A 25,111-nucleotide genomic window follows, 5' to 3' on the forward strand; every position below is an offset into this window, starting at 1 on the left:
TCAATCCTGTGTGAGCCAGCCTTGCTCACAGATGAAGCAGAAGGGCATACGGGCTGCCTGGGCATCTGCAGATCTAGGGTGGAAGGGCACGATGCTGGCACACAGCAAAAATCAACATGACATTTGACTGGTCTCCAGAGTCCTGGAAATATTGTACATAAGTGGGGTCTGGGCCTTAAAGAGCCACATGCTCAGGCTGGGCCCCTTCACTGAGCCTGGGTTTGGGGAAGATTCATCCACCTGCAGGATCAGGGGGCCAGCAACTCAGCCCAGAGTCTTGAGCCTTCCCTTAAAAGCAAATGTAGCCCACTGGGCACAGTGGCACATGCCTGTAATCCCAGTGGCTCGGGAGTCTGAGGAAGGAGGATTGAGAGTTCAAAGCCAGTCTCAGCAAACTGAGTGAGGCTCTACGCAACTCAGCAACACTGTCTCTTAAAAAAATACAAAAAAGGGCTGGGGATGTGGCTCAGTGGTTAAGTGCCCCTGAGTTCAATCCCTGGGATCCAAAAAAAAAAAAAAAGCAAATGTCCATAAGGGGACCTTGCAAGTGATAATAGTATGTATGGTCGGTCACCCCAGCATCTGGGGTGGAGTCTGAAAGGAGGTGGGCGGAGCCAGCCTTTCAGAAAGGACAGGGTATGATCAGAGAAATAAATCCTCTTCCTTCTGGAAAGAGGTCAAGTGTGTGGAGCACACACCATCTAGGTGACTGTCCAACACCCTTCCACTGGGGCCACCTGACCAGGAGAGGTGGTGCACTTCCAGGGTGAGGAACACAACGAGAGTCACCTTTATTCTTTGTAGGAAGTACTGAACTTTGCACTGCGCTCTTCTCCAGGTTAGAGCAGAGCCTGGCTGGCAAAGGTTCACAGGAATGGGGCTGGTGATTTGCATACAGGAAGGAGACACACTAGGAGGAAACACTTTCCCGAAACACAGGCCAGCCTTGTGGTCTAGCTTCTCACTGGGGAAGAGATGAGGGTCCGGGTCTTTCCATTACAGGAACGGCATTTCTGTGGGAGCACCATTCTACCAACAACCGTGTCCAGCCAATCACTGGGATGAGTGTGAGCTCAGTGTGGGCAGATCTTCTGCTCTGGATTTTAATGCAATATTTTGGAGTTTTAAACATTAGTAACAAATTCTTTAAAAAGACAGCAGGCTAAACAAAACACCCGGTGAGCTGGATCATTTTGTAGTTTCTCTGTGGGTGTCAGTGGCAGGAAGGTGAGTCAGGCAGATTAATGGCACCCTACCATCAGGGTCCTAATCCCTACCCGTGGATGTGTGCCTTACATGACAGAAGGGACTTTTCCACTATGGACTGTAAAAGATCTTTTTTTCTTCTTTTCCTAAGGGTGCTGGGGATTGAACCCAGGGCCTTGTGCATGTGAGGCAAGCACTCTACCAACTGAGCTATATCCCCAACCCGATGGTAAGGATCTTGAGGTGGGGAGAGCATCCTGGAATCAGAAGTAGAAGAGGGAAGTAGGGCAGTCAGTGATCAGTGATGCTGTATGAGAAAGACCTGACCAGTCACCAGAGCTAAGGAAATGAATTCTAGAGTCTATGCCAGGAATCTGGCCCAAAGAGAACCATTTGGGAATTCTGATCTCTACATGGTAAGACATTATATTTGCATTGCTTTTAAGCCACCAAATAATAATGTGTTGCAGTAGCAACAGAAACTAACCCAGGTGGCTACTCTCTGGTATGTATTTCAACGTTTTTGGAGGAGGAAAGTATTCTCTAAATTTTTGTTTAAATGTCAGAGTCTTGCTGCAGCTGGGAGAGCCACATATGGCAACTCAAAAGAAATTTCTCTCTAGGAGTAAAAGACAAAGGAACAAAAGCTAAATGTCTGCAGTGGGATAACTCTACACAGCTGGAGAGAATCAGGAAGTCTCTTACCCAAGCAGATGGGTGTCAAGCAGGTGGGTGTCCCTGCAGCTCCCACACATATCCTTTTCTGGTGGGACATGTTGCAAATTATCGCACCTCACAGGGGACAAGCACATGTTTATCAAGTGGTTGGTAGAAGTCAAAGCCCCGCCATAGGAACCAGTTGGCACAAGTCAATATTATATCAGGTGAAAAGAACTGTGTGGTGATACATTTGACCACTTAAATACATAGGAACACCACATAAATAATAATAAGGCACAGTGTCCTTTTCATCCAGGGGACTCTAATGAGAGCCAGGACCTCAGGTGGGCTCCTAGGAATCAGAATTGTCACCACGAAGTGGGCAAGACTCCGTTTATCACTCCAAATCTGCGCTTGTGGCGACCCCTGTATCAGGTGACTCACGTCTCTTTATGGACTACCCTACAACACTGTAGGGTGACTGTATCCAGGTCTGAATCCCTCCTTTTCATTCTCATCACTGGAATGAGTCCACTGGGAAATCTGACAGTGGTGGCCAAGAAATCCTGCTCTTCTTCCATATGCTTCTCTAGGAGTTCTGGGCAGGAACACTGTAGAGTGTCTCAGTGCCTTGCTTTGTGCATCTCAGCAAAGTCTTTGGAAAGGACCTAAAGTTACTCTGCTGGTTTCACTGGCTCCTGGGTATCCAGCAAGGGAATGTCTGTGTCCCCGTTGCCTACCTCCACCTTGTTGGGGTGGGAGAAGGTGTAGGGTTCACTCTCAGACTCAGGAGAGATGCAAGGGGGCAGCTCCTCTGTGGTCAACTTTGCAGTTGGGGTCCTGGAGCATATGGGGGGTGGGGAGGGAGGGCAGTCCCCCGTGGGGCCCTGGAAGGGCCGATAGGTGTCCACCTCTGGCTGGAGGAAGGACCCATTGGAATCCTGCAGCAGATGTCCATACACCATGGTGTCATCGATGACTGCGTACACATGGGAGTCATTGTCCTTTCTTCCTTTATGAAACTTCTTCAGCTGCCTCGGCACCTGGGTGTTGACATTGCCATTGTAGATGCCCACAGCAGGGCCTTTGTTTTTCTTTTTCCTATTTGTAGAAAGAGAACAAGATGGAAGTCAGAAAAAAAAAAAATCTCTTAGAGGTACCGCATTTCTAAACCCCTGTGGGAGCTTAGAGTCTTCAGAGTTCTGACCAAGTCTCCCTGGAGCCCCTGAAACTCTTAGCATGTGGAAATGAAAGTGTTCTCCAGTGAACATTTGGAAATGACCTACTATTGTCTCAGGCTTTTAAGGTGGAAACCAAGAGATCACAGACGGTAGAGAGGGTTTAGAGGGGACATCTTTAACACTATTTGTGCTCAAATTTGCTTTCATCTCCCCAGAACTGGGGATGGAACCCAGGGCCTCGTGCATGCTAAGCACATGCTCTATCACTGAGTCACACCCTCAACCCCTCCAATCCTCTTTGATGGATTACCTGGTATCCAATGGTGTGAACACCTGACAATGTCTCCCTCTCTTTCTTACTAGAAACAAATGGTGTCCCAGCTCTTCTAAACCCCATCTGGCTCTGCACACCTGGGGCCAACCTTCTAGAACTCTTACTACTTTCCTGTAGCTAACATTTCATCTTTCTCTCACATGGGTAAAAGCTCTGACCATTTAGATTCCAGGTGGCCGTAGAGGAGACTCAGGAAGGAAGGGTGGAGCTAATTTTCTGCTCGCATTGGGGACAGAAGAGCTTAGCATCCTCAGAGGTTCCTGCGACGGTAACCTCCTAGAGAGGAAAGAGCCAAAACGAAGACAGAATTTGGGCCACGTGCCAGAGTTCCACAATAACGCCATTAACATTTGGAGTGTAATGTTCTCTGGTACTTGGACGTGGCTGGACATTAGCACTCTCTGCCTTGGAAAACAAAGCTTCGCCTTCCGTCTCTGTGAGCCAAATAGCAGGGAAGGCTGACTTGTTAGCTGACCAGAGTGATTCGAATGGAGGACATTAGCTCCATTAGCATAATGGACCACATAATGCATGGGGCTGGCAGTTCACTAATTGTGGATCAGCAACCTGAGATAAAAATAAATCTAGTACTGTTAGCTTGTTATGTGGAGTTTCTGGCCAAGAGGATGGGCTCCTAGGCTTCCGGCCTGAGGTCTCTAATGGATGCCCCTCCTTCACACTCCCACCGTGCCTTGCTTGATCTCTCCAAAGCTCTCCTGCATCCTGAACCTGCCTGTGTATTCACCTGCCTCTTTTGTTCCTCTACCCCATGGACAGTAGAAGAGACTGCGTCTTGCTCCTGCTTTTATCCTCAGCATCATGCGTGGGTCCTAGTGCTTAGGAGACCCTCAGGAAATACCTGCTCAGTGAGTAAATTGGATGGTGCTGTCTCTGCTGGTTCGTGTTGCAGAATCTGTCCACCCTCCTCCACCAACCTGGAGATGCATGGGCCTATATAAACCTGTCAACACACGGCTTCACACAGACAAGGACCTCGGCAAGGCCAGGGCTAGTGATCCTCAGGCCCAAAGTGGAGCAGTTTAGAGATGGAGGCAAGGCTGGACCCCCGCCCCTGCCCAGGTCCCTCCTGGTGAGAAGCTAGGGCTCAGTCTTAACACCAGGCTTTCCTCACTGGGTGGGACATTCTGTGTGCCCTGGACAAGAGAGTCTCCTAAGAGGAAAAGTAACATGACGTTTCATTAAGAGAAGTCCTTCCTACAGCCACATTTCATGGACAAGAGGCCTCTCTAGGACCTGCAAAGAGCCAGGACTTCCTCATCTTTGGGGACATTTCTAGACCATCTCCTTGCAGATGAGGAATTTCAGTTGGTTTGCTCAGGGTCGTGGTTAATTTCAAACCATTTTTGTTGTTGTTGTTGGCTTTTTTTTTTTTTTTTTTTTGGAAGGTCAAAACATGCTACGGAAAGCAGATGTCTCTTCTTCTCCCGCATGGTTTTAATCAGAAATATGAGCAGAATTTGTAAAATCTGCAGCAAAGCATGAACTCTGTCTAAAAAAAAGGTCATTTTCCTTTCATGCAACAGAAGCTGCCCTCCTGAGGGGGTGGAAGGTGGGATGGAGGAGGTCGATGGGTCTTCCTCTCACCCGTAGAGATGCTCTTTTGGTGCTCGTCTGGAGTCTAACAAACAAGCTCAAAGCAGACAGTCTGTCTAATAAACTGCAGGAGAATAAGCAGGGGCAACATGTGTGCGTGTTCCTCTAGGGGAGAGAGAACGTGCAGTTCCAGAGGCCTGGTCTGGCCTGGTAGGGCCTACTGAGCACCTTCCTGCCAAGGTCCCCTGTGTGGATCAGTTTAATGAGCAAACAAGAGTGTGACTCACAGGGCTCTTGTGCCCAGGCAGCTAGAAGCTGTGGCCAGAAAATCACAGCGTGTTGCTTTTTATTTTTCCTTTATCCCCTCCTAGGATAGGATCTCCTCCCACCCCCCCCAAACCATAACTCAGACCTAGCAATATTATGCAACATGGTCTTTGTGGGAGAGGAAGGAGAAGCAAGAAAACAAAGCCAATAATTAATACTACATCTGGGCTGGGTGATGGAGGAGACATCAAGTCAGCCAGACAGCTGGAGGGATTCCACTTACTTCCTTTTCACGAAGCAAATGATGAGTCCGAGGGCCAACAGTAGCAAGGCTCCGCCTGCCACCACAGCGATGATGATAGCAGTCAGGTCTGTGGGCAGAGACATAAGGAGACAGATGAGACAGGCGCGGTCAGCGCAATGATGAACCCGAGTGGACTCCAGGTTGGCTGCCCCCAGGCCCTCCCCTTCTGTACCCACATAGTGCTCACATTAGAGGGAGTGTATTTCCTTTCTCCTGAGTTTGGGGTGGCCAACAGAAGGTGGCTGTCTCAGTTCTGGCCTTGATCCTTAAGAAGACTATCAGCTTGCACCTTGTTTTGTAGTGCTGGGGATGGAACCCAGTGGCTTGCACATATTAGGTAAGTACTCTACCACCAAGCTATATGCCTTGCCCAGCTTGCATTTTTTTCTGTGAGGGGAAGGTAGCTACCATGTTAGAAGTCTGCCTGTGCTGAGACCACCATGCTGTGAGGAAGCCCAAGCTAGCCATGTGGAGACTCCATGGGGGGAAAAAAAAGTGAGAATCAAGGCCCCAGACATGTCTCCATCCTGGTCAACCTTCAGCTGTTCAAGGCATCTGGCAGGGGACCCAGATGCCCTGGAGTACAGAGGAGACATCCTGTTGTGTCCTGTCAAGATTCTTGACCCAGAAATTGTGAACCAACAAAATGGTCAAGGTCTAAGCCATGACATTTTGGGGTGGCTTGTATGTAGCAACAGACAAGTGGGAACAATTGGGGAGACCTACCAGATCTACTCCAGAGGGTATTCCTGGCCTACCACCAGGTGGGTTCCCCCAGTCACCAGTCTGTCTTGGAGGAGGGAAGAGCAGAGTGGGAGAGAAAGCAGGGAGTCAAGCGTCAAGGGTGAAGGGTGAGGAGAGGGCTCTTTCATCTGTACTGTCCTTTTCCTATAGCCGAGTGGAGGAAAGAGAAAGTCAATCCAAGGAGCCAAGAAGACAGAAGATGTGCTTCAGAGGAAATAGGAAAAGAAATGATAGAAAATTAATGGAGGAGAGGAGGAGAACCCAGGCGATAACCTGAGGACACGGGAGAAGTTGTCACTCTGGCTTTGGTTCCCATTAGTTCTCTTGCTGATAAGCAGTTGTGTGACCTTCGGGGGGATATCCAATCCCCCTGGCCTCCAGAAAGGGAAGAGGTCAGGAAAATAGCCTCCATGGTCCTTTAGGCTCCAACACTCTGTGGCACTCTGGCCATAAGGGGTACACAGGGTCCCACTGCAGATCACCCTGCCATGTAGGCACTTCCTGGAGTCATAGAGGCAAATTCTCCACCCTGCTCTAAGGCCTGCGACTGGGGCTGTTCATGGAGTCCAAAGTTTCACTGGGATGAAGTTAAAAAAAAAAAAATAGCAGTATTGTATATCTATGTCACATTTTTAATCCCTGGCACTGAATCCCCATGATACTTTTATGATATAGTTATCACCTACTTTACAGATAAAGAAGATCAAAGGAGGCAGAGACTTCCCCCATGTGAGAAAGAGATGAAGAGTACAGAACAGTAGAAGTTCGGCGGAGAATATCTAGGCAGACCCAACGAATGTGCTAGAAGGGATAGTGCAAAGTTCCCAATTCTGGCTGGCCGCGGTGGGCACGCCTGTTATCCCAGTGCTTAGGAGGCTGAGGCAGGAGGACCTCAGGTTCAAAGCCAGCCTCAGCAATAGAAGGCGTTAAGCAACTCAGTGAGACCCTCTCTCTAAAAAAAAAGTTCCCAATTCCAGCATCAAGAGACTGTGCATGCTTCTGCGAGTCTCTTGTGGATCTTTCTGCCTCTGTCAAGAGAACAGGTCCAGCTGGAGGATAACAGACCACCTGAAGAAGGGTTAGGTTAGCCTAGTTGTGTCAGATAGCTTGGCTAAACCCCTTACATATGAAAGTGCCCAGCTAAGATCAATAAAATCCTCTAACCAACCTTCAACTGCGTGAATGAGTGAGCCCAATAAGCCCAGCTCAGACCAGAATCACTCAGCCAATGCATGAGCAGTAATAAATGGCTGTTTTAAGCTGCTAACTTCTTGGGTGGTTTGTTATGCAGCATTATCAATGCAATAACTGACTGATACAAGGACAACCAGGACTCTTTCTATGTTTTCTGACTTATCTCCCAGGCTTATTCCTAGCTCTTCAGATGCTGGTTTTTTCCTGATCACTACCATCTCTGAAAGACGATGGAAGTTCTTACCCAGGGTCTTTGGGGTGAGAGTCACCCAGAAGAGCAGGTCCAGCTGCTTGCCGCTCACAGGGCTGCAGTTGGAGATGTTGACCCAGAAGTTGTGATAGTGGAAGCTTGGCTTGGGGAGCATGACCTCCTCCAGGTTGAAGATCTCCTCTGGTTGCGACCTCTGCTCCTGGATGATCATGAGCGCCCACCCCGTCTGGCAGACCACGCCGATGCGCTCCTTGAAGAAGGTCAGGCAGGCCACCTGATCACGGGGCACACTGATGTTCCAGGACAAGGAGGAGAGGGCTGGCAGGCCCCGCTCCCAGTTGGGGGTCCTCAGGTAGACCTTGTTCTTTGTGTCTGGGGTCACGGTGAAAATTCCATCCTCTGCAGAAAAGGGAAGGGGATCCAAACAGACACTGTTTCACTTCATCAAGATGGAAATAAAAGAGAAAGGAGGGGTACAGGAGGACATGTTAAATCTTCTAGATTGGCAGGTCCAGCAGAACTTTCATCAGTGATAATATTCTTGACTCTTTTATTAACATGCTGGGGATCAAAGCTAAGCAAATGCTCCACCACTAAGCTACATCCCTAGTCCCTGGAAATATTCTCTATCTGCACTGTTTAATAGCATTTCCATTGCCACATGTGTGGTTGCCATTGAAATGGGACTAATTTGACTGAGTACTAAAATTTGGATCTGAAATATCTCCCAAAGGCCCAGGTGTTACGGGTTTGGTTTCCAGCCTGTGGCACTATTGGGAGGTGGTGCCAAGGGAACTGGTCCCTTCCTCTCTCTTTGCTTTCTGGCTGCCATGAGGTGAGCAGTTTCTTCTGTCATGAGCTCCTGCCATGATATACTGTGCTGCTTGGTCCTCAAAGCAGCAGGGCCAAGCAACCATGGAGTGAAAACTTTGAAACCATGAGACCAAATAAACCTTTCCTCCTTATAAGTCAATTATCTCAGGCATTTTGTCACAGTGTCAGAAAGCTAACACAATGAGGATCGGCAATTTAGATTTGTTTACTATTAATTTAAATAAGCACATGTAGCTGATGGTTACTGTATTATTCAGTGCAAAATTAGTTCCAGTCAGATTAGGTGTCTAGGTCTTTTGGAAAACACAAACAGCAAACAGTTCAGTTTGCCAAACCTGTGGTTAACTCACTTTCCTTTTAGAAATAATTCTAATGCTTGTCTGCTGCCTTGCTCCATTGGGATTGGTATATACCAATTTCTGATTCAGAGACTGGAAAAAAAAAAAAAAAAACCCAAAGAACCCTCATGTTCTGGGAAGAATTCTAGAATCATAAATCTGAAACAGTTTCTAACACATTCATAAATCCATTTCTTACCTTCCGGTGAGATAAAAACCCCACTTTTCCACTCTAATGAGAGTATCTTAATTTCAAAGGTTGCCCAGAGGATTTTCTCTGGTAACCTTGGAGATATCAGGAAGTCTGGACCGATCTTAATCTATGGCTAAAAGTTCATCTCCCTCCCACTCATGCCTCTGAGAACAAAAATACAAAGTAAACCTTAAATAAAGGTCTTGGTCAATTTTGAAATGGCCTCTAATTTAATGGCACTGTTCTCTGAGCAACTTATAATGGCAACTGTGACTTTTAAAATCAACCACCTGGAGGTTACTGCGGTGAGCCATTTAGACCTCGTTTATTGCCTCGGACACGAAGACCTTAATCTAACCTTCACCAGGCTGCAGAAAGGGACCCTTGTGCTCCGGGGAGTCACCTCCCTCCCCCAATTCCTCCTCGGGCTCTCTCTCCACCTTGCATCCTGAATTGTAAAAGCAGAATCATAAAAATGTCTGCAAAAGAATTTTTATGTTCCCATCTTAAAAATTCAGGGCTGGGGAATATTTGGTGATTTCTCATTTATGCTCTGCCTGCTTCCAAAAGAGAATTGAACCTGATTATTTGTTCTGCTGCCTACCAACCATTGCCTTCAGCTGGGAGAAACATTTTCTTTTTCTTTTCAAACTTCTGGAATTTTCCATCCTAGGTTGATGGGAAAAATCGGAATCAGGACTCGTCATCTTTGAAATCTCTTGCGTGGGGATCAGCTCCTCAGTCACCCCTTCTCTCCAAATTGGCAACTTAATTAAGGGACTCACACAACTCAAGATAAACATGGATGCCCTGGGCTGGGGTTGTGGCTCAGTGGTAAAGCACTTGCCTGGCACGCGTGAGGCCCTGGGTTTGATTCTCAGCACCACATTAAAAATAAATAAATAAATAAAAGTATCGTCGTGTCCACCTACAACTTAAAAAGTAAATAAATTAAAAAAAAAATAATAAAATTGCCCAAACAAGATGGGAGAGAGAGAGTGAGGGTCCCCCTTACCTTTAAAGTGTGGGGTGAAGGACACGGTTAGGCCCTGCTTGTAGAACTCTTGTTGGAAGCCGGGAGCAAAGGTACGGAGGGTCACGGAGCTGTTCTGCTTCACCTGGATCTGCTCGATAGAGCCTCCAGGGCCAGGGCAGAAGGAGCCGTAGTACAGTTCCTGACCAGGTGTGGCCAGGTGTGTGGCCACGAGGTAGCTGAAGCTGGTATTGCAGACCTTCTCATGAGTGTGCTGTTGCAGCTTCTGTTTGGGCACCAGCACCAGACTGAGCCTGTCCTTGGGCACCAGCAGCTTCCAGGAGAAGTCGTGCAACTGCACGGGCAGCTGGAGGAGGTCACTGGGCACCTGGAGTTGGTAGGACTTCCTGTGGCAGTACCGGTGGTCTGTGCAGCCTAGGAGAGAGGCTGGTGGTTCCTATGTGCAGGGATCGGAAGTCGCCCTCCCTGGCTCCCACGCCCGCCCTACCTTCCCCTGCAGACTTTTTCCTCCTGGTCTGTCCCGTGTCACGTCCCTGTGGTCCCCCGTTCCCCCCTTTCTGGCTCCCTGTGTCTGCTTTGCTGGATTTCCCCTGCTCTCTCCCATTCCCACTGTCAGCCATCTGCAGGACTTAGGATATGAGTGCTCTCTTCTTGTTTGCATTGTGTCTGAGATGCTAAGTGTCTTGCGGGCAGGCTGTTTGGTGTAGTAGTCACATCTATGAGTGCCACCGGGGAGATCTTTTTTTTTTTTTTTTTAGAGGTCTAATTTGTTAATTTGTACTTCTAATGGAGAGAGCTGATTTATTTCTTTACTTATTTTTGGTCATACTGGACATTGAACCCAGGGGTGCTTTACCACTGAGCTACATCCCCAGCCCTTTTTTCTTTTGAGACAGGGTCTCACTAGGTTGCTGAGCCTGGCCTTGAACTTGGGATCTTTCTGCCTCAGCCTCTGGAGTCACTGAGATAACAGGTGTATGCCACCATGTCCAGCTCCTAATGGAGTGACCTTGGTAGTCTACATGTGGGTTCAGCTCCTGCATTGTAGAGACTCTAAGGGCACCCATGACAAAGCTCACAGTGGCTCATCAGGGAGGTGACAGTAGGCACTGCTGCCCTTCATTCATCAAACATTCTTTAAGTGACCAACACATGACCAGCACTACTAGGGATTAAATGGATTTTTTTTTTAAAAAAATGGAATTAGGCAAAATTCTTCTCAGTCTGATGCAGAGGAGACAGGTGGGCAGTGAGTACGGAAGTGAGGGTGCGGGGGCAGATGGACTGGAGTAGTCTAAGCAGAGGAGAGATTTCATCAGAGGGGATCTGGCAGGCCAGCAGAGACATAGCACAGACATAGTAGGGAATTTCAAGGGAGGCACGTTCCAGCTGAGCCTGGTCCTAAAGCCAGTGCGTTGCATATGCTCTGTTTCCTTCTTGCTGCCCTTGCTCACCTGCACTTGGGTGGGCATTTCAGATCGGACAATTCCCAACCTACCTAATGAACTCCCCTAAGAAGGGAGGGCGGGCAGGGGCAGAGCTGCCCGCAGCCAGAGACCCATGTACCAGTGAGGGGCGTACTTATGGTTTTCTCTGCGTTCAACCACAGGCGTGTCAGGTCATCGCAAAGGAAGGAGATCTTGTGCTTGGAGCCCGGTGTCAGGGTGACGTTGTTACTGCAGGTCCGAGACTCCAGACACACGAAGCAGCCAGGGACAAATCTGCGGCTCTGTTTGACGGGGCGTGGCTCGATGGTGATTGACATGGTCCGCTCCTGACTCAAGTCAACTATGTAGGTTTTATCTGAAAACACGAATAGAAACGAGGTGTGATGCACGGACCAGCAGCAGCCACTTAAGATGGTAAGAGTCAGTAGTCAACCTCTCCCGAGGAGGAAAGCAGCACAGGGCATGGGTTTTTATTATTAGTGTAATATTGCAATAACTTTCAAAGAAAATTAAAAAGCAGTGGACTTCACCCAATAAAATCAAACATTAGAAATGTGAAATCAACACAAAGTATAAAAGCAAAAAAATAAATGAATGAAAAGATTAAAATATCCGTCAATAATAGGTGCTATAAGTAACAGGGACAAGGGGCACGGGGTGGGGGGGAACATATTGCTGATAGGCAACGATTGAGCAGTTCACAGAAGGAGACATCAGTGTCCAGATATTCAAAATATGAAAGGTTTTTAGGGTCACTTGTCACCAGAGAAAGCAAATTAAAACCAAGGGTCTCTTTTCCCCGACTCAGATGGGGAAAACATAAACATATGGGGATATGGTGTGCCAGGGAGGTTAGGGAAACAGGTGCTTCACCCACAAGACTGGCAGAAGCCTGGGTCAGCCTGCATAGTCACTTGAGAAGCAGTGTATAAATGAAAACCTTGCAGCCCTGGGAACTCAGCCATGTGATGTGATGATGTGTGCCCACATTTTATCTCAGGGCTGTGGAGACCAGAAACCAACTAACACTGGATAGTTGAATAAACTACGGGACATTCATGAATATTATACAGCAGTTAAAAAGACTGAGAGAGATCTAAAAGCCTCCTAGATGTAGTACTGAGCAAATGGCATGTTGTAGCAAATATATAGACTATGATACACGTACTTCCCTTTTCATTTTCTCTAACAGTTATATTTTTAACAGTGAAATCATTATTCTGTCTGCATTATCATGACTGTGTAAACACTATACTAACACAGTGTTCATAGAGTCATATCATGTTGCATACTACGATTACTTTTCCTTTCCTGCCCAGGAAATTTTCTTTTCTCCTTCTCCTCCCCCTCCCCCTCCTCCTCTTTCTCCTCCTTCTTTTTCTTAACAAAACAAACCAAACTCCACTTTCTGGGAGATTTCCTCATCTTTATCTTTCAGCCCCCTTCCATTTTGTATTTCTTGGATTTTTTTCTAAGAGATCCTTTTGAAAGCTCTTTTCAAAACATTACAACCTGGACTAGGCTCAGTGGCCTGCACCTCACCTGTAATCCCAGCAACTTGGGAGGCTAAAGTGGGAGGATTGCAAATTTGAGGCCAGCCTGGGCAAATTAGTGAGACCCTGTCTTAAAACAAAATTTTAAAAAGGCTGGTTCTATGGCTCAGTGGTAGAGAGCTTGCCTAGCCCAAGGCCCTGAGTTCACATCCTCGGCCCTATTTTATTTAGAGAAAAGTCTCACTGAGATGCTTAGCACCTCACTCCTGCTGAAGCTGACTTTGAACTCGCCATCCTCCCGCCTCAACCTCCCAAGCTGTTGGTGTTATGGGTGTGCACAACCACGCCCGGCTGATAGCTTTTTTGTGGTTTTTCTCCATTCAATATCTCCACCTCCTCCAAGTTACTTTTCTTCTGTTAATTTGTTTTGGTCTTGGTCTTTCTCACTGGCCTTCTTCAGGTGCCTGGGGGTCTGCCTATTGCTCTTACTGATAGAGGACACTGAAAGCTATTTGGAATACCTCTGCTTGTTGATGGAGCTTCTCTGTAGGGTTTTATGGCCAGACTGCTTCCAGTCAAACCACTAACATTATATCTTCAGAAAGTTCAAGGAGGATGCATTACACAGAGGCTAGTAGGCTCCCCCTAAAGAGGATACTGTGGACAGGGTCTCTTGGATTGGTGGGATTCCTTCAGAAAAGAGCCCGTCACTCTAAAAAAGGGAGGAAATGTATGCCTGGCTCAGTGAGGGGAAAGTGGCACGGTAGTTGGTGGGTAACTTCCAGACAACCCAGGCGCTCAGTTTGGTCCCTAAAGCAAAGGCTGGGACCTTTGGGTCAATGACTGTCTTATCTTGTCTCAAGGAGAAACATTATTGCCCTTGGCTGGGGAAGAGCTACAGGAGGCTTGGCACTTGCTGTCAGAGAAGAAGGACCTGGTGTTCTAGTGGCTTCTTCCACTCTTAGCCCCAGTTTGTCCCCCGGTCTGGATCTGACTTGCTACTTCTCGCGCCTTTGTGGGACAAACCAGGTTTCTTTTTTCCCATTGTTGTTTCTGATTCTGCACTTTTGGATGGGATGGATCAGTCACCACCTTACTTTCCATTTCGTGAAAAGTTACATAGTTTTCTTTCCATTTCTCTTTCTGACTGTTCTGTGCCTTTATAAATATTAAATATTCTTTAAAATGTTGAAAACTACTTTAAAAAATGTTCTTAAAAACCCATTATACTCCTCTAGAGATAGCTCACATTCTCGCTTGAGTATGTATTCCTTGCTTTACCCCAAAAGTGGCTCTCTAAACTTGTCTATGTCTTTGGGGGGATGGAGATATATATATAAATATAAACTGGGAATTGAACCCAGGTCTTTAAGCATGCTAGACAAGTGCTCTACCACTGAGCTATGCTTTCAGCCCTTGAAAATTTAATTTTGAGACAGGGTCTTACTGAGTTGCTCAGTCTGACCTCAAACTTGAGATCTTCCTGCCTCAGGCTCCCGAGAGTCTCTGGGATTACAGGAGTGTGCCACTGTACCCAGCTGGCCCAGGGGTTTTGAAGACACCAGTTTGCTTGATATTTTCAGAGAAAGTAAATATATCTTCAGAAATACATCATCAAGGAGGATGCATTACACAGAGGCTAGCAGGCTCCCCCTAAAGAGGATGCTGTGGACAGGAGGTGCACTATTGACTCATGTAATCGTCATCAGCAGGGCTACTCCAATCTTCTAGGAATTACACAACAGGGAAGACAGGCTGCATGGTACAAATGGTAGCAACCCCCGGTGTGACATGATAATTCTGTACTATCAAGAGAAAAGAAAAGAGTGCATTATGATGCCCTTAACAGGCAGGTTTTTTTTTTTTTTTTTTTGGTGGAGATGCACATGAACTCTTTTGAGCCCCTGAGCTTCACATTTTGTGAGGCAAAGCCAGCAGTGGACACATTAGTCACAGCTGGGCACATCCATTATTCCTTTAGTCCTGGGCAGCCTGTACATGACTTACTGTAAAACTGAATGCAGGTGTCCCCTGGGTACACTTGAACCAACTGATATTTTTCAGCAAGCGGACAGAGGAATGATAGCAGGTTTGGTGGTGGTGATGTGGAGGGGACAATAAGATTCAAGGTTAACATGTGCCTGGCTGCTCACATTCAGAAATATTTTTGCAGCCTGGGCCCATTTGTGGTCAGGTCTGGCCATGGGATGGCAAAGGGTCTCAGCCGACTGGGTGCCTCCAATGCAGCCCTCTGGTTTTCTTTTTTTTTTTTTTTTTTAAATATTTTCTCTACTAAATCATCAGCAAGGGAGTTCAATTCTTAAACCATTCCTGTGGTGCCCTTTGGTTTTCTATGGTTGCTGCAATAACCCTCCTCTTTGGCTTGAGAAGGTCTCCTGGCTCTGTGTCCACTCCAGTTTCTGAAGCTCTTCCCTTTGTCTGACACCCTAAGTGTCCAGCCCTCTGGGGGCCCACCCTCTCCTGCCTGTCTTGCCCTTTCAGATGGACTGTGTGCTTGGATGATGCATCTGGATCTTGTGCCACTTGGGATAGGATACTGCCTCATGAGATTGGTGCAATGTTTATGAATTTATGGAGAGGCTGGAATGTGCCAGAAACTGGTGGCTACAGAAAGAGGAACAAGACTGGGTGGAGATTAGTGGGACTCAGCTGTGCAGATGGATAAATACAGCGTGGCCCATGAGGAAGGCAGAGCAGCCACATGGGCTCTTGGGGTACAGTCTTTGGTCTGGGCAGCTGCTCCCTGCTGCTGGGGATGAAGACGGTCCAGTGAGGGCAGCAGGCCCTGGCCTGGGCTCAGGGGGGTACCAGCTGCAGGAGGTTCCCTCTAGCACTTGTGTGAGAAGGGAGGACACAGGCTTGGACCCAAGGGACTCAGTCACCTTGAAGCCCCTCTCCCCTCAGCTTCTACTTGCTCACCTCCAAGCTAAGAAAGCCAAAATTACACCTGGAATCCCTTCCTGTGGTCATGAGGGGGCATGCACTGCCGCACAGATGGGGCCTCTGGGCAGCTTGGGAAAGAGCAGACTCTGCCATGAGTCCTCCCTTGGAATTCTCCCAGCCTGAGGTCTGCAGAGCTCCTTCCAGGAGTGACTTGCTACCGCTTACAAATTACTCCTATTCTGGGCCACAGCCCAATCTCTGGGGACCATCTCCCTGTCTTTTCCAACCCTGCATCCTCTTCTTGATCTAGAACCCTGCAGGTAGCATTTAGAGAGGGCTTACAACCTGCTGGGCCCTGGGCTGCCTCAGGTTGGCCTTGTAGCATCCATCATCTCCACCGCACAGGTGAGGAGCTGAGTCATGCAGAAGCAAAGCGGCTTGACCTGGTCACAAGGAAAACAGGGAAGATGGGAGACAGATCCACATGGGCTGACTCCCCAGGTCAGTGCCCTTGCCCACTGGGCACCCTGCCTACAAAACGAGCTGCCATAATCATTTCCTGCATGAGGAACGGGTCAGACAGGTGTGTGGGTGCCCAGGACTGGCTTCCTTGGACTAGTCCTGGAAATGCAGGGCCCACACTGGGGTTCACAGCATCAGAGGGAGCTGCCAGAGCTTTCAGGAGTCCAGCCCACTCTTCTTCTCTCCCCCAGAGATATTCCTGCTGGCCAGATCCACTCCTCCTCTAGAACAGTACAGAGCAAACTCGACTCGACAGGCCGACTCTGTGATCCACCTGGCCCCGCAGTTCATCAGTCTCTGTTCATCTCAGAACTGAATCCACTCCCTCCTGGATGCTGTTTATGGCTTGTTTAACAATTTGATTAGTTTTAGAAACCAGCCCAGCAGATGTTACAGGAAACAGAATTCATTAGAGGTTCTCAGCAGCACTTCGCCACGACTGAGATGATAAACAAACCCTTCTGTCTTCTAAAACCCAGACTCACTCCATTTCTAGATCCTTTTGCACTGTGTTCCACACTCTGATGACACGACGGTGGCAGTGGAAACAAAATAAATGTCTCAGAGGACACACTTGAATATGCATATTTGCACACATACATGTGTACATATATGTAAATGTGTATGGCATGTGTACACACACACATACACACATACACACATGCAAAAGAGTGGCAAGAGGACATTCCCAGTTCGAATTGGGCAGTCTTTTGAGAAGATACCACACTATCACTTTTTGGATGTTTATATGCTTTACAGAAAGATATAGGAAGCCATTGCATGTCCCCACCTAATGTTTCTGCCTGGCTCTGCCCCTTTCCTAGAGTGAATGATAATAAAAACAAGAATGAGAACCAGCCCTCAGGACAGAGCCCACCCTCAATGCATGTCAGAAGTGTCCTCTTGAAGACCACCTGTCATAACTCACTCCTCCCCAGACTTCAGTGCATGATGGGCCCAGGTACAGACACTGACTCCTCCGCTTTGATCTCAAAAGTCACAATAGTGCCAGGACGAGGGTGAGGCTCCTCCGAGTGGGTGCCTCCTTAAAATTTGCATCCTGGTCCCTTGAGCGCAACCCAATCCTGAGCTTGACTCGCCGCCTCTAGTTTCATGGTGTCTCAGCAATGTCTGTGGAATAGTGTCCCATCTGCCTAGAGCTCAGTATGGTCCAGAGTGCGCGCTCTGTGTTCTTAGCTTGCTCTGCTCCTGATAAACTGTGTGACATTAGGCTGGTTTCATAACCTCTCTTAACCTTCTGGCTTTTCATTAATAAAAGATCATTCCCATCTCCCCTACAGGGCCGCAGTAAGGATAAGGATGCTGTGTAAGTGTTTGTCACAAGGCTTGGCTTGCAGTGAGTGTCCATGGTAGCGGGTGCTCAGCTAAAAAACTGATAGCTGTCATCATCATGCTGACGGTGCTGGTGACAACTCAGTCACGCTGCAGGGTCAAGACCTGAGGTCTAGAAAGAGGCTTTCCCTGGGTTTCATTAAAAACAACTTAACACCCTGAATGCAAGATCACATTTGCTGCTTGCTTATTGAGCTAAAATGAAACTGCATGCTGGGTGTTCACCAGAGAGCCTCTTGTTACCTAGCAACCTACTTCCTGAAACTCTTCTAGGGGCCAGAGTCCAAGTGCTCCAGGAGCCCAATGAGAAACAGGCAAGGGACCCCACCCAAGCCGACTCCCGGGGGAATCAGAGAGGGTGTGCAGGAGATGGGGAGAGGAAAGCCAGGCTTACTTACTGCTTTCATTTTGTGGATGTTGGACTAAAACTTGAAATTGCAGTCGCAGGATCCCTGGATTCTGGGCGTCTTGGTCACAGCCCTGCAGGGAGAGGTTGAAGTTCCCAGCCATGTTCCCGGGCTGCTTGTCCTCCAACTTGAACACCTCGGGGTTGGTGGTGGAGCCTGGGATGTAGTACTCTACCCGCTCCTCCTTCTTCTCACAGTTGGAGACGTTGAAGGTGAGGAAGGTGACGCTGGCCCGCAGGTGTGCGGGGACCACAAACTGCCACGTCATAAGCTCATCCTCGGGGAAGCCTTCTGGATAGTTGGCAGACATCAGGGTGGCCGAGCCTTCCCCTTCAAACACAGACTCGATGATGCACAGGCCTGTTGGGAATGGAACCCGACCAGAAAGAAAAGGAGGTGACTACACAATCAAGTTCCCAACTCCTAGGAGTGAGTTTGGATGTATGTTTACACTCAGCAGGGGAAAAGCCCTACTTGGTGGACTGTGCCCATTTCCTTGGTGTAAATACTCCCATGGCTGACTTCAAGCTTCCAACACAACTGGATACAGAGTCGGGCAACAGACAACATTATATTGTATGTCTGCCAAAAAGATAGGATAGTCATAAATAACCTGGGAGATCAGAGATCATAGTAAAATGTAGTAAAATAATTAGGAAGTGATGAGCTGGGCGTATTTATTACCTTTGCTTCTAAAATGCTTTATTGAATTGTAAGTTTATACAATGTTATTGCTGAGACCGACTCTGTTTAACATCAGCTCACAAAATTCCAGAACACTTAAGGAGCAACCCCCAGGAGCCATTGTGAGTGTATAGAAAATGTGAGGGAGACACAGGTAGGGCAACCAAGTTTGTGAAAATAAATATCATATGCAGGCAGGACAAAGAAAAGAGATGTTCTGTTTGTTTAAGAGAGAAAGGAGGCTCTCACAAGTGGCCCTAGTGGCTTATAGGAGCATGGGATCTTCCTTGAGGGCATTAGTTGACTGCTACAGAATGGCCAACCATGTGCCATCCCTGCCCTAGAAAAATGGCGGCCACTTCCTGTGTTTCCATCTACCCACTAGGGAGGGAGGGGTGTGCTCACGTTTTATAGATGAGCGGTTGGCAATGCTGAAGCCAGAGACATTTCGGGGGTGGAACCACGGCAGGTGCAAGGCCATCTTCACTCCCTCCTGCATCTTGATCCGGGACACAGTGCCATTGCTGCAGAAGATGCCGATCCTGACTACAGTGGCATCGATGCGGCCACTGATGGAGTGAGTGACCCCATCGGCACAGCTCTCCCCGGGCCCGATCTGCCTCAGGCGTGGGAGAGAGAACTGCAGCTCCAGGCCGATGCGCTTGTGAGCTTTGACGTCCCAGATGAAAGTTCTGTTGAGAGTGGGCAACGTCGATGTCGCAGGCTGAAGCTGAACCTCCCCAAAAGGACAGGGGCCTGACATGCAGTCTGCAAGAATCCACAAGAGCAATTTTGATCATGGATGTTGTAAGGCCACATGCTGCTCCTCTCAGCCCCCTGGAGCGGACCCTCTGGGGCTCTGCCCAGGTGGCTTTTACCAGCAGGTGCACTCACTCCCCAGCTGCTGCGGGTCTAGGGAGAGCCTCAGCTGGGTCTGGTCTAAGCCTCAGTTTTTTGACCAGAAAAGTCTAAGAGGTTTAGCTGCCCCCTCACTCCCATCCCAAGGCAGGAGTTGCAGTCCTCAGCCAATAACTGCTTGAGGCAGGACCAAAAAGCCTGATCTCCTGCTTTGAGTGGCATGACCCGGGGTGCCATTCATGCTCCAGCACTCTCCGTCGTGAGAACAGGCTGAGGCCACATGTTAGCTGAAACCACATCTGTGCTCACTTCCCCCTGGCTTTTCCTACTTCCCTCACTTTGGGTTTCTTCTGGGAACACTCTTGATAAATGACTTAAACAAAAACCCTTGTCCCAGGCTCTGCTTCCAGGGCATCTGACCCAAGATGCCTCCTAACTACTGTGTTTTCCTGACCAAGTGGAGCCCGGCTGGTGGACCTCTGACCAGACCTTACTGGAGGCCAGAAGAAGCTGCGTGCAATGAAGTCCGTGCTTTGGGATGTCCAACTTCCCCTATTCTGAGTTCTGGTTTCACAATTTCTAGGGCACAGTGCCAAGATCCACCTTTTACACCTGCGTTCCCCATCAATATCCTCACCCACATGCTGAGGTGTGCACCCCAAGTCTACAACTCCCGGGTGTCTGGAGCCTGCAGCAAAGTGATCTTCCTGTTGTGTGGCTTTATGGGAGTGTTTTGTACCACTGTAGTTGAATTCTGAAGTGCTCACAACTAATGACACCCTTTAAAGTATTTTGTTTCCCAAGCCTTTTAAAACAAAGTGAAACACATTACTATCAAGGAAGAAATAAGTGGAGACAGGTGATAGAAAGCAGGCACTTCAGTGCACAGGGGTTCTGAAGGATGTGATGGCGTTTGTAATAATAATCTGTAAATATTTAAATATTTATTTCTGTGTTTTTTTTTTTTTGTCGGGGGGTAGGGGGATTGAACCCAAGGGGTGCTTGATCACTGAGCTACATCCCCAGCCCTTTTTATTTATTCATTTATTTATTTAGAAATAGGGTCTCTCTAAATTGCTAAGGGCCTTGCTAAATTGTCCAGGTTGGTCTTGAACTTGCAATCCTCCTGACTCGGCCTCCCCAGTTGCTGGGATTACAGGTGTGCACCACCATGCACAGCTATTCCTGCTTTTGTGGGTTGTTTGAAAGAACTGTTGACTTCAAATAAAATGACAGGTGAAATCTGGAGCTGTCTAGCACTTCTGAAGTCATCCATGCCAAACCTCTCAGTTTTGCAAAACAGCCCCGGAGTCCAGGTGTCTTGGGTCTAACCACTTGCAGTACACATCAATGCCAGGACAAAGGCCCAGTCTGTGTTTGATCAAGCACGAGTTTGCCAATGCACTCTGCAGCCATATCAATAAAACAGGGTTAGATAAAGAGGTGACTAATGTGGCTGAAATCAGACTTTCTGTGTTGGTAAAGATAGTACCTATTTGGGGAGCTCATGGAAACTTGGTTGTTTATATTAAGCCACCTCTTAGCTGTCCATGCATATGCCCACTGTGTCCAGGGTAGCATTACTTGGGCTCTGCTGGGTTCTGTACTCTTGGGGAATCATTTATTCCTATTAAAGCTCTCAGCCCTGGTTCCACCCCAGACCCTCCTGGAGAATATTTTTAAAATATGCATGCTTGGACCACCTGAGGGATTCTGACTTAATTCCATATCAAGGACCCAGGGTTGAAAGGCCCTCCCACCTCCCAGCCTCAGCTCTGCCACCTGCCATGGTACTGAAATAGCTAGGCTATGAACACAATTTTTCATTCATTACTTTGGGGGTATTGAGGATGGACCCAGAGATAAGAATAGTCCAGACCAGTCACAGAGTGGCATGCCTGTAAAACCAGGAGGTCAGGAGGCTGAGATAGGAGGATCGCCAGATCAAAGCCAGCCTCAGCAAAAATGAGGCGCTAAGCAACTCAGTGAGACCCTGTCTCTAAATAAAATATAAAATAGGGTTGGGGTTGTGGCTCAGTGGTCAAGTGTCCCTGAGTTCAATCCCTGGTACCTTGGAATAGTCCAAATGACCCGCATGGCTCCACACCCTCTGGTGTGGCTCCCGCATTCTGTCCACTGCAAAAAAATTTTAAATAACTTAAAGGAATATAGGAATATCCAGAGGAGGGAGAAGTGTCATTTCTGAAGTGATTGACAACCTGTTTTTTTCCTGTAGATGTCTACATCCATTAACTTGCTTGGAACTATTGAAGACGGGACGAGAACTGAGATGTAATTTCCCTTGAAACTTTCTGTTGCTTACCCAGAAAAGGAAGTGAGGGGGCGGGCAGACCACTGGATTTGATTCCAGTGTCTAGATTGGTTATTTTAAAAATTGATTTTTCCCTATCACTTTCAAAAGTTAAGAGCATGCATTTTTACTACCTAGCAAATAGCGTGGGCAAACTGGGGCTGAAAGGCAGAATATATTCAACTGTTTGTGACATGTCATTTGTTAGCTTTTTCAAAAAGGAAGTCACTTTATTGAACTGATTCTGAAAGTGAGCATAGGATGGGGGTGGAGCTCAGTGGCAGAGGGCTTGCCTGGCAAGTGTGAGCCCCTGGGTTCTATCCCCAGCAACATAGAATAGAATGGAATGGAATAGAATAGAAATGAACACTTGTTAAAAAAAGAAAGAAAGAAAACAAAGGACAGTACAGAAGGATAGAAAGAAGAAAGCGAAGGTCACCTGTTCCTTTCCCCCATCCCCAGTAGATATAGTATGGGATTAGCATTTTGTTCTTTATCTCTCCTGACTTTGGGCTCTGTATGATTACGTGTATGCGTGTGGGTGTGCATGTTATGTGTGTGCTCATTCACATAATGCAACAAACTGTTCTTCTGTATAGACTGTATTGTTCTTTTCTTTCTTTTTTTTTTTTTGGTACTGGGGACTAAACCCAGGGGTGCTCAACCACTGAGCCACATACTCAGCCCAGCTCCCCACTTTTTTATTTTTTAATGTATGTTATTTAGAGGCAGGGTCTTGCTGAGTTGCTTAGGGCCTCATTAAATTGCTGAGGCTGGCTCTGAACTCATGATCCTCTTGCCTCAGCCTTCTGCATTGTTCTTGATGGAACCAAACTACCCTTGGCGTCTTTCCATGACGAATACACAAACTTAACATTCTTTAAATGGCAACACACCATTCCACTGGATTCTTAAAGTATACTGATATTCTACTCAGCTCTGTAAAGGCTTCAATGAGGCTTTAATTGCCATCAATTTAAACTGATAAATTAATCTGGGGGAGAATTGATGCTTTAAAAACACTAAGTGTTTTTTGTCAAGGAATGTGATAGCTCTCTTCTTTTACTGAAGTCTTTTCTTTTGTCTTTCCGCAAAATTTTCCATTTTGCTTCAGACATATTGTGTGTCTTTGTTAAGATTATCCATAAATATTTAATTAGAAATTCTGGATAATGGAGACCATCAGCTTGCAGGATGGGAACTCCTACCCTGTTCTTTGTTTTATTGGTAACACTTCTGTGTCTGATGAATATGGCGTGCGCCAACTGCACCCAGCAAATATAGTTTTTTAAACTATAGCTCTTTTAATGCTCTCACTGTCATTAATATCTACTAACTCTTATTTGGCATGCCGATTGGGAAACCAGAAATTTTGAAAGCTCCCCACCCCCGCCTGCTTCCCATATCAACCTGCTATCCCAAGCTCAAATTATGAATAATAAAAATATCAAATACATATACTTTGAATTCTTGTGTTATACATTTTCAATCCATTATTTTATTTCATTCTCCTACCAACCTTAGTGGTTTGGTATGATGACTCTTATTTCATAGATAAGAAAACTAAGGCACAAAACAGTCGAGTAACTCATGTGAAGCCTCAGGATAGGTCACATGACTCAGCCCTGGAGCTTGAAGCTAAATCCAGCTCGACCACTCTCTAAAGCTGGTTTATTCCTGGTGCTTGCGGACACATGGCCCCTCTTATCTCCTCAACCTTCTGATTCCTTTTGCTTCCAACTCTGTTATGGGTTGAATGTGTCTCCTCCAAAACCCGCAGACTGATGGAGCCCTCTTGGATGGGCTTGGGACCCCTCTAAAGAGCTTAAGGTTGAAGGGAGAGCTCTCTTTCTCTCCTGCCTTGCCACTTGCTATACCTTGACCTCGGGCCTCCCAAATTCCAGAACCGTGAGAAAATGAATCTCTGTTCTTTATAAATCACCCAGTCTCAGGGATTCTGTTATAGTAGCACAAATGGACTAAGGTGAACTCCCTTGACTTTTGCTGACCTGAAGATCTGCAGCTCATGGGCCTCGCTGGGACTCCATGAAGAGACCATGTGGCTGAGTGGTTAAGGACAGACTCTGGATCCAGAGTTCTGGGCTCCTCCCCTGGCCTGCGACTTACTAGCTGTGCCATCTTGGACAAGTCCTTCTCTGGGAACATCTCAATAGAGATCTTCTGGAGACCAAACAAATTAACCTGTGTAAGGCACTTAGAACTGGCCACACAAGAGCTGGATAGGGAGAGTGCAGAGCCCACCTGTCCAGCTTCATGGGGGAAAGAGGGGCAGGGAGGGGCGGAGCCACAGCCCAGAGCTCCCGAGGGGCAACTTACCGATATTCTTCTGGATCTCCATGACAAAGTGGTTCTGTGGGTCCTGGCAGCTAAAGGTAAAGCCCATTTTCTCTCCAGCTTTGATGAACAACACAGTCATATGCCTTTTAGAAACGATGATGAAGCAGGGCTTCGCTGGCGGAGCTGATGTCCCCCGCTTTATGAGAATGGTAATGTTGCTTCCTTGGGGCAGAGCAATCTCAGAAGCCTCTGGAGGGAGGAAGAAAGATGCAGTGAGCGGATGCTTAGGTCTGCACACCTGCCCACCTGTCAGCTGGCTCAGGGAGGATGGCCTCTCTCACACCTCGTGCCTTCCCTCCTGGTCTGATGGTGCAAACCGACAGCGCTGACATTGCTGGCACCAAAGAACCAGTAAGCACTGCTGGCCGGGCACAAACATCTGTCTGTCTCTTCTTTGGATTATTGATTTTGCTACAAGTTAAAAACCACATCCCAGATATCTTGAGCAATTTGTTTTCAGATACCTGACTTATAGTATTAAATAATGACCAGAGTCATTTTCACTTGTCTTTTTATTGGCAGGGAGGAGAACCGGGGATTGAACTCAGGGGCACTCAACCACTGAGCCACATCCCCAGCCCTATTTTGTATTTTATTTAGAGACAGGATCTCACTGAGTTGCTTAGCACCTCACTTTTTGCTGAGGCTGGCTTTGAACTTGTAATCCTCCTGCCTCAACTACCCAAACTCCTGAGATCACAGGCATTCGCCACCATGCCCGGCTCCACTTATCTTCTTGATATGACTGTAGAAGAAACC

At 47.4% G+C, this 25,111-nt stretch overlaps 1 protein-coding gene and 1 non-coding gene across 2 annotated transcripts; both read right to left on the minus strand.

The window, feature by feature from the left end:
• Window positions 1–511: 511 nt before the first annotated feature.
• On the minus strand, window positions 512–24,684 carry Cdcp1 (CUB domain containing protein 1). Its single transcript, XM_027932453.2, has 9 exons — window positions 24,636–24,684; window positions 24,332–24,541; window positions 19,231–19,593; window positions 18,133–18,501; window positions 11,596–11,817; window positions 10,036–10,428; window positions 7,689–8,054; window positions 5,486–5,573; window positions 512–2,967 (listed from the first exon to the last, which is right to left on the minus strand). The coding sequence occupies exons 1-9, from the start codon at window positions 24,682–24,684 to the stop codon at window positions 2,541–2,543; spliced, it is 2,487 nt and encodes an 828-aa protein (XP_027788254.2). The 3' UTR covers window positions 512–2,540.
• Window positions 1,354–1,426, minus strand: Trnav-cac (transfer RNA valine (anticodon CAC)). Its single transcript has one exon. It is a non-coding gene; the product is annotated as a tRNA-Val (tRNA).
• Window positions 24,685–25,111: the final 427 nt, after the last annotated feature.

Source organism: Marmota flaviventris, chromosome 1 (genome assembly GCF_047511675.1).
Source record: "Marmota flaviventris isolate mMarFla1 chromosome 1, mMarFla1.hap1, whole genome shotgun sequence".
NCBI classification, from domain to species: Eukaryota; Metazoa; Chordata; class Mammalia; order Rodentia; family Sciuridae; genus Marmota; species Marmota flaviventris.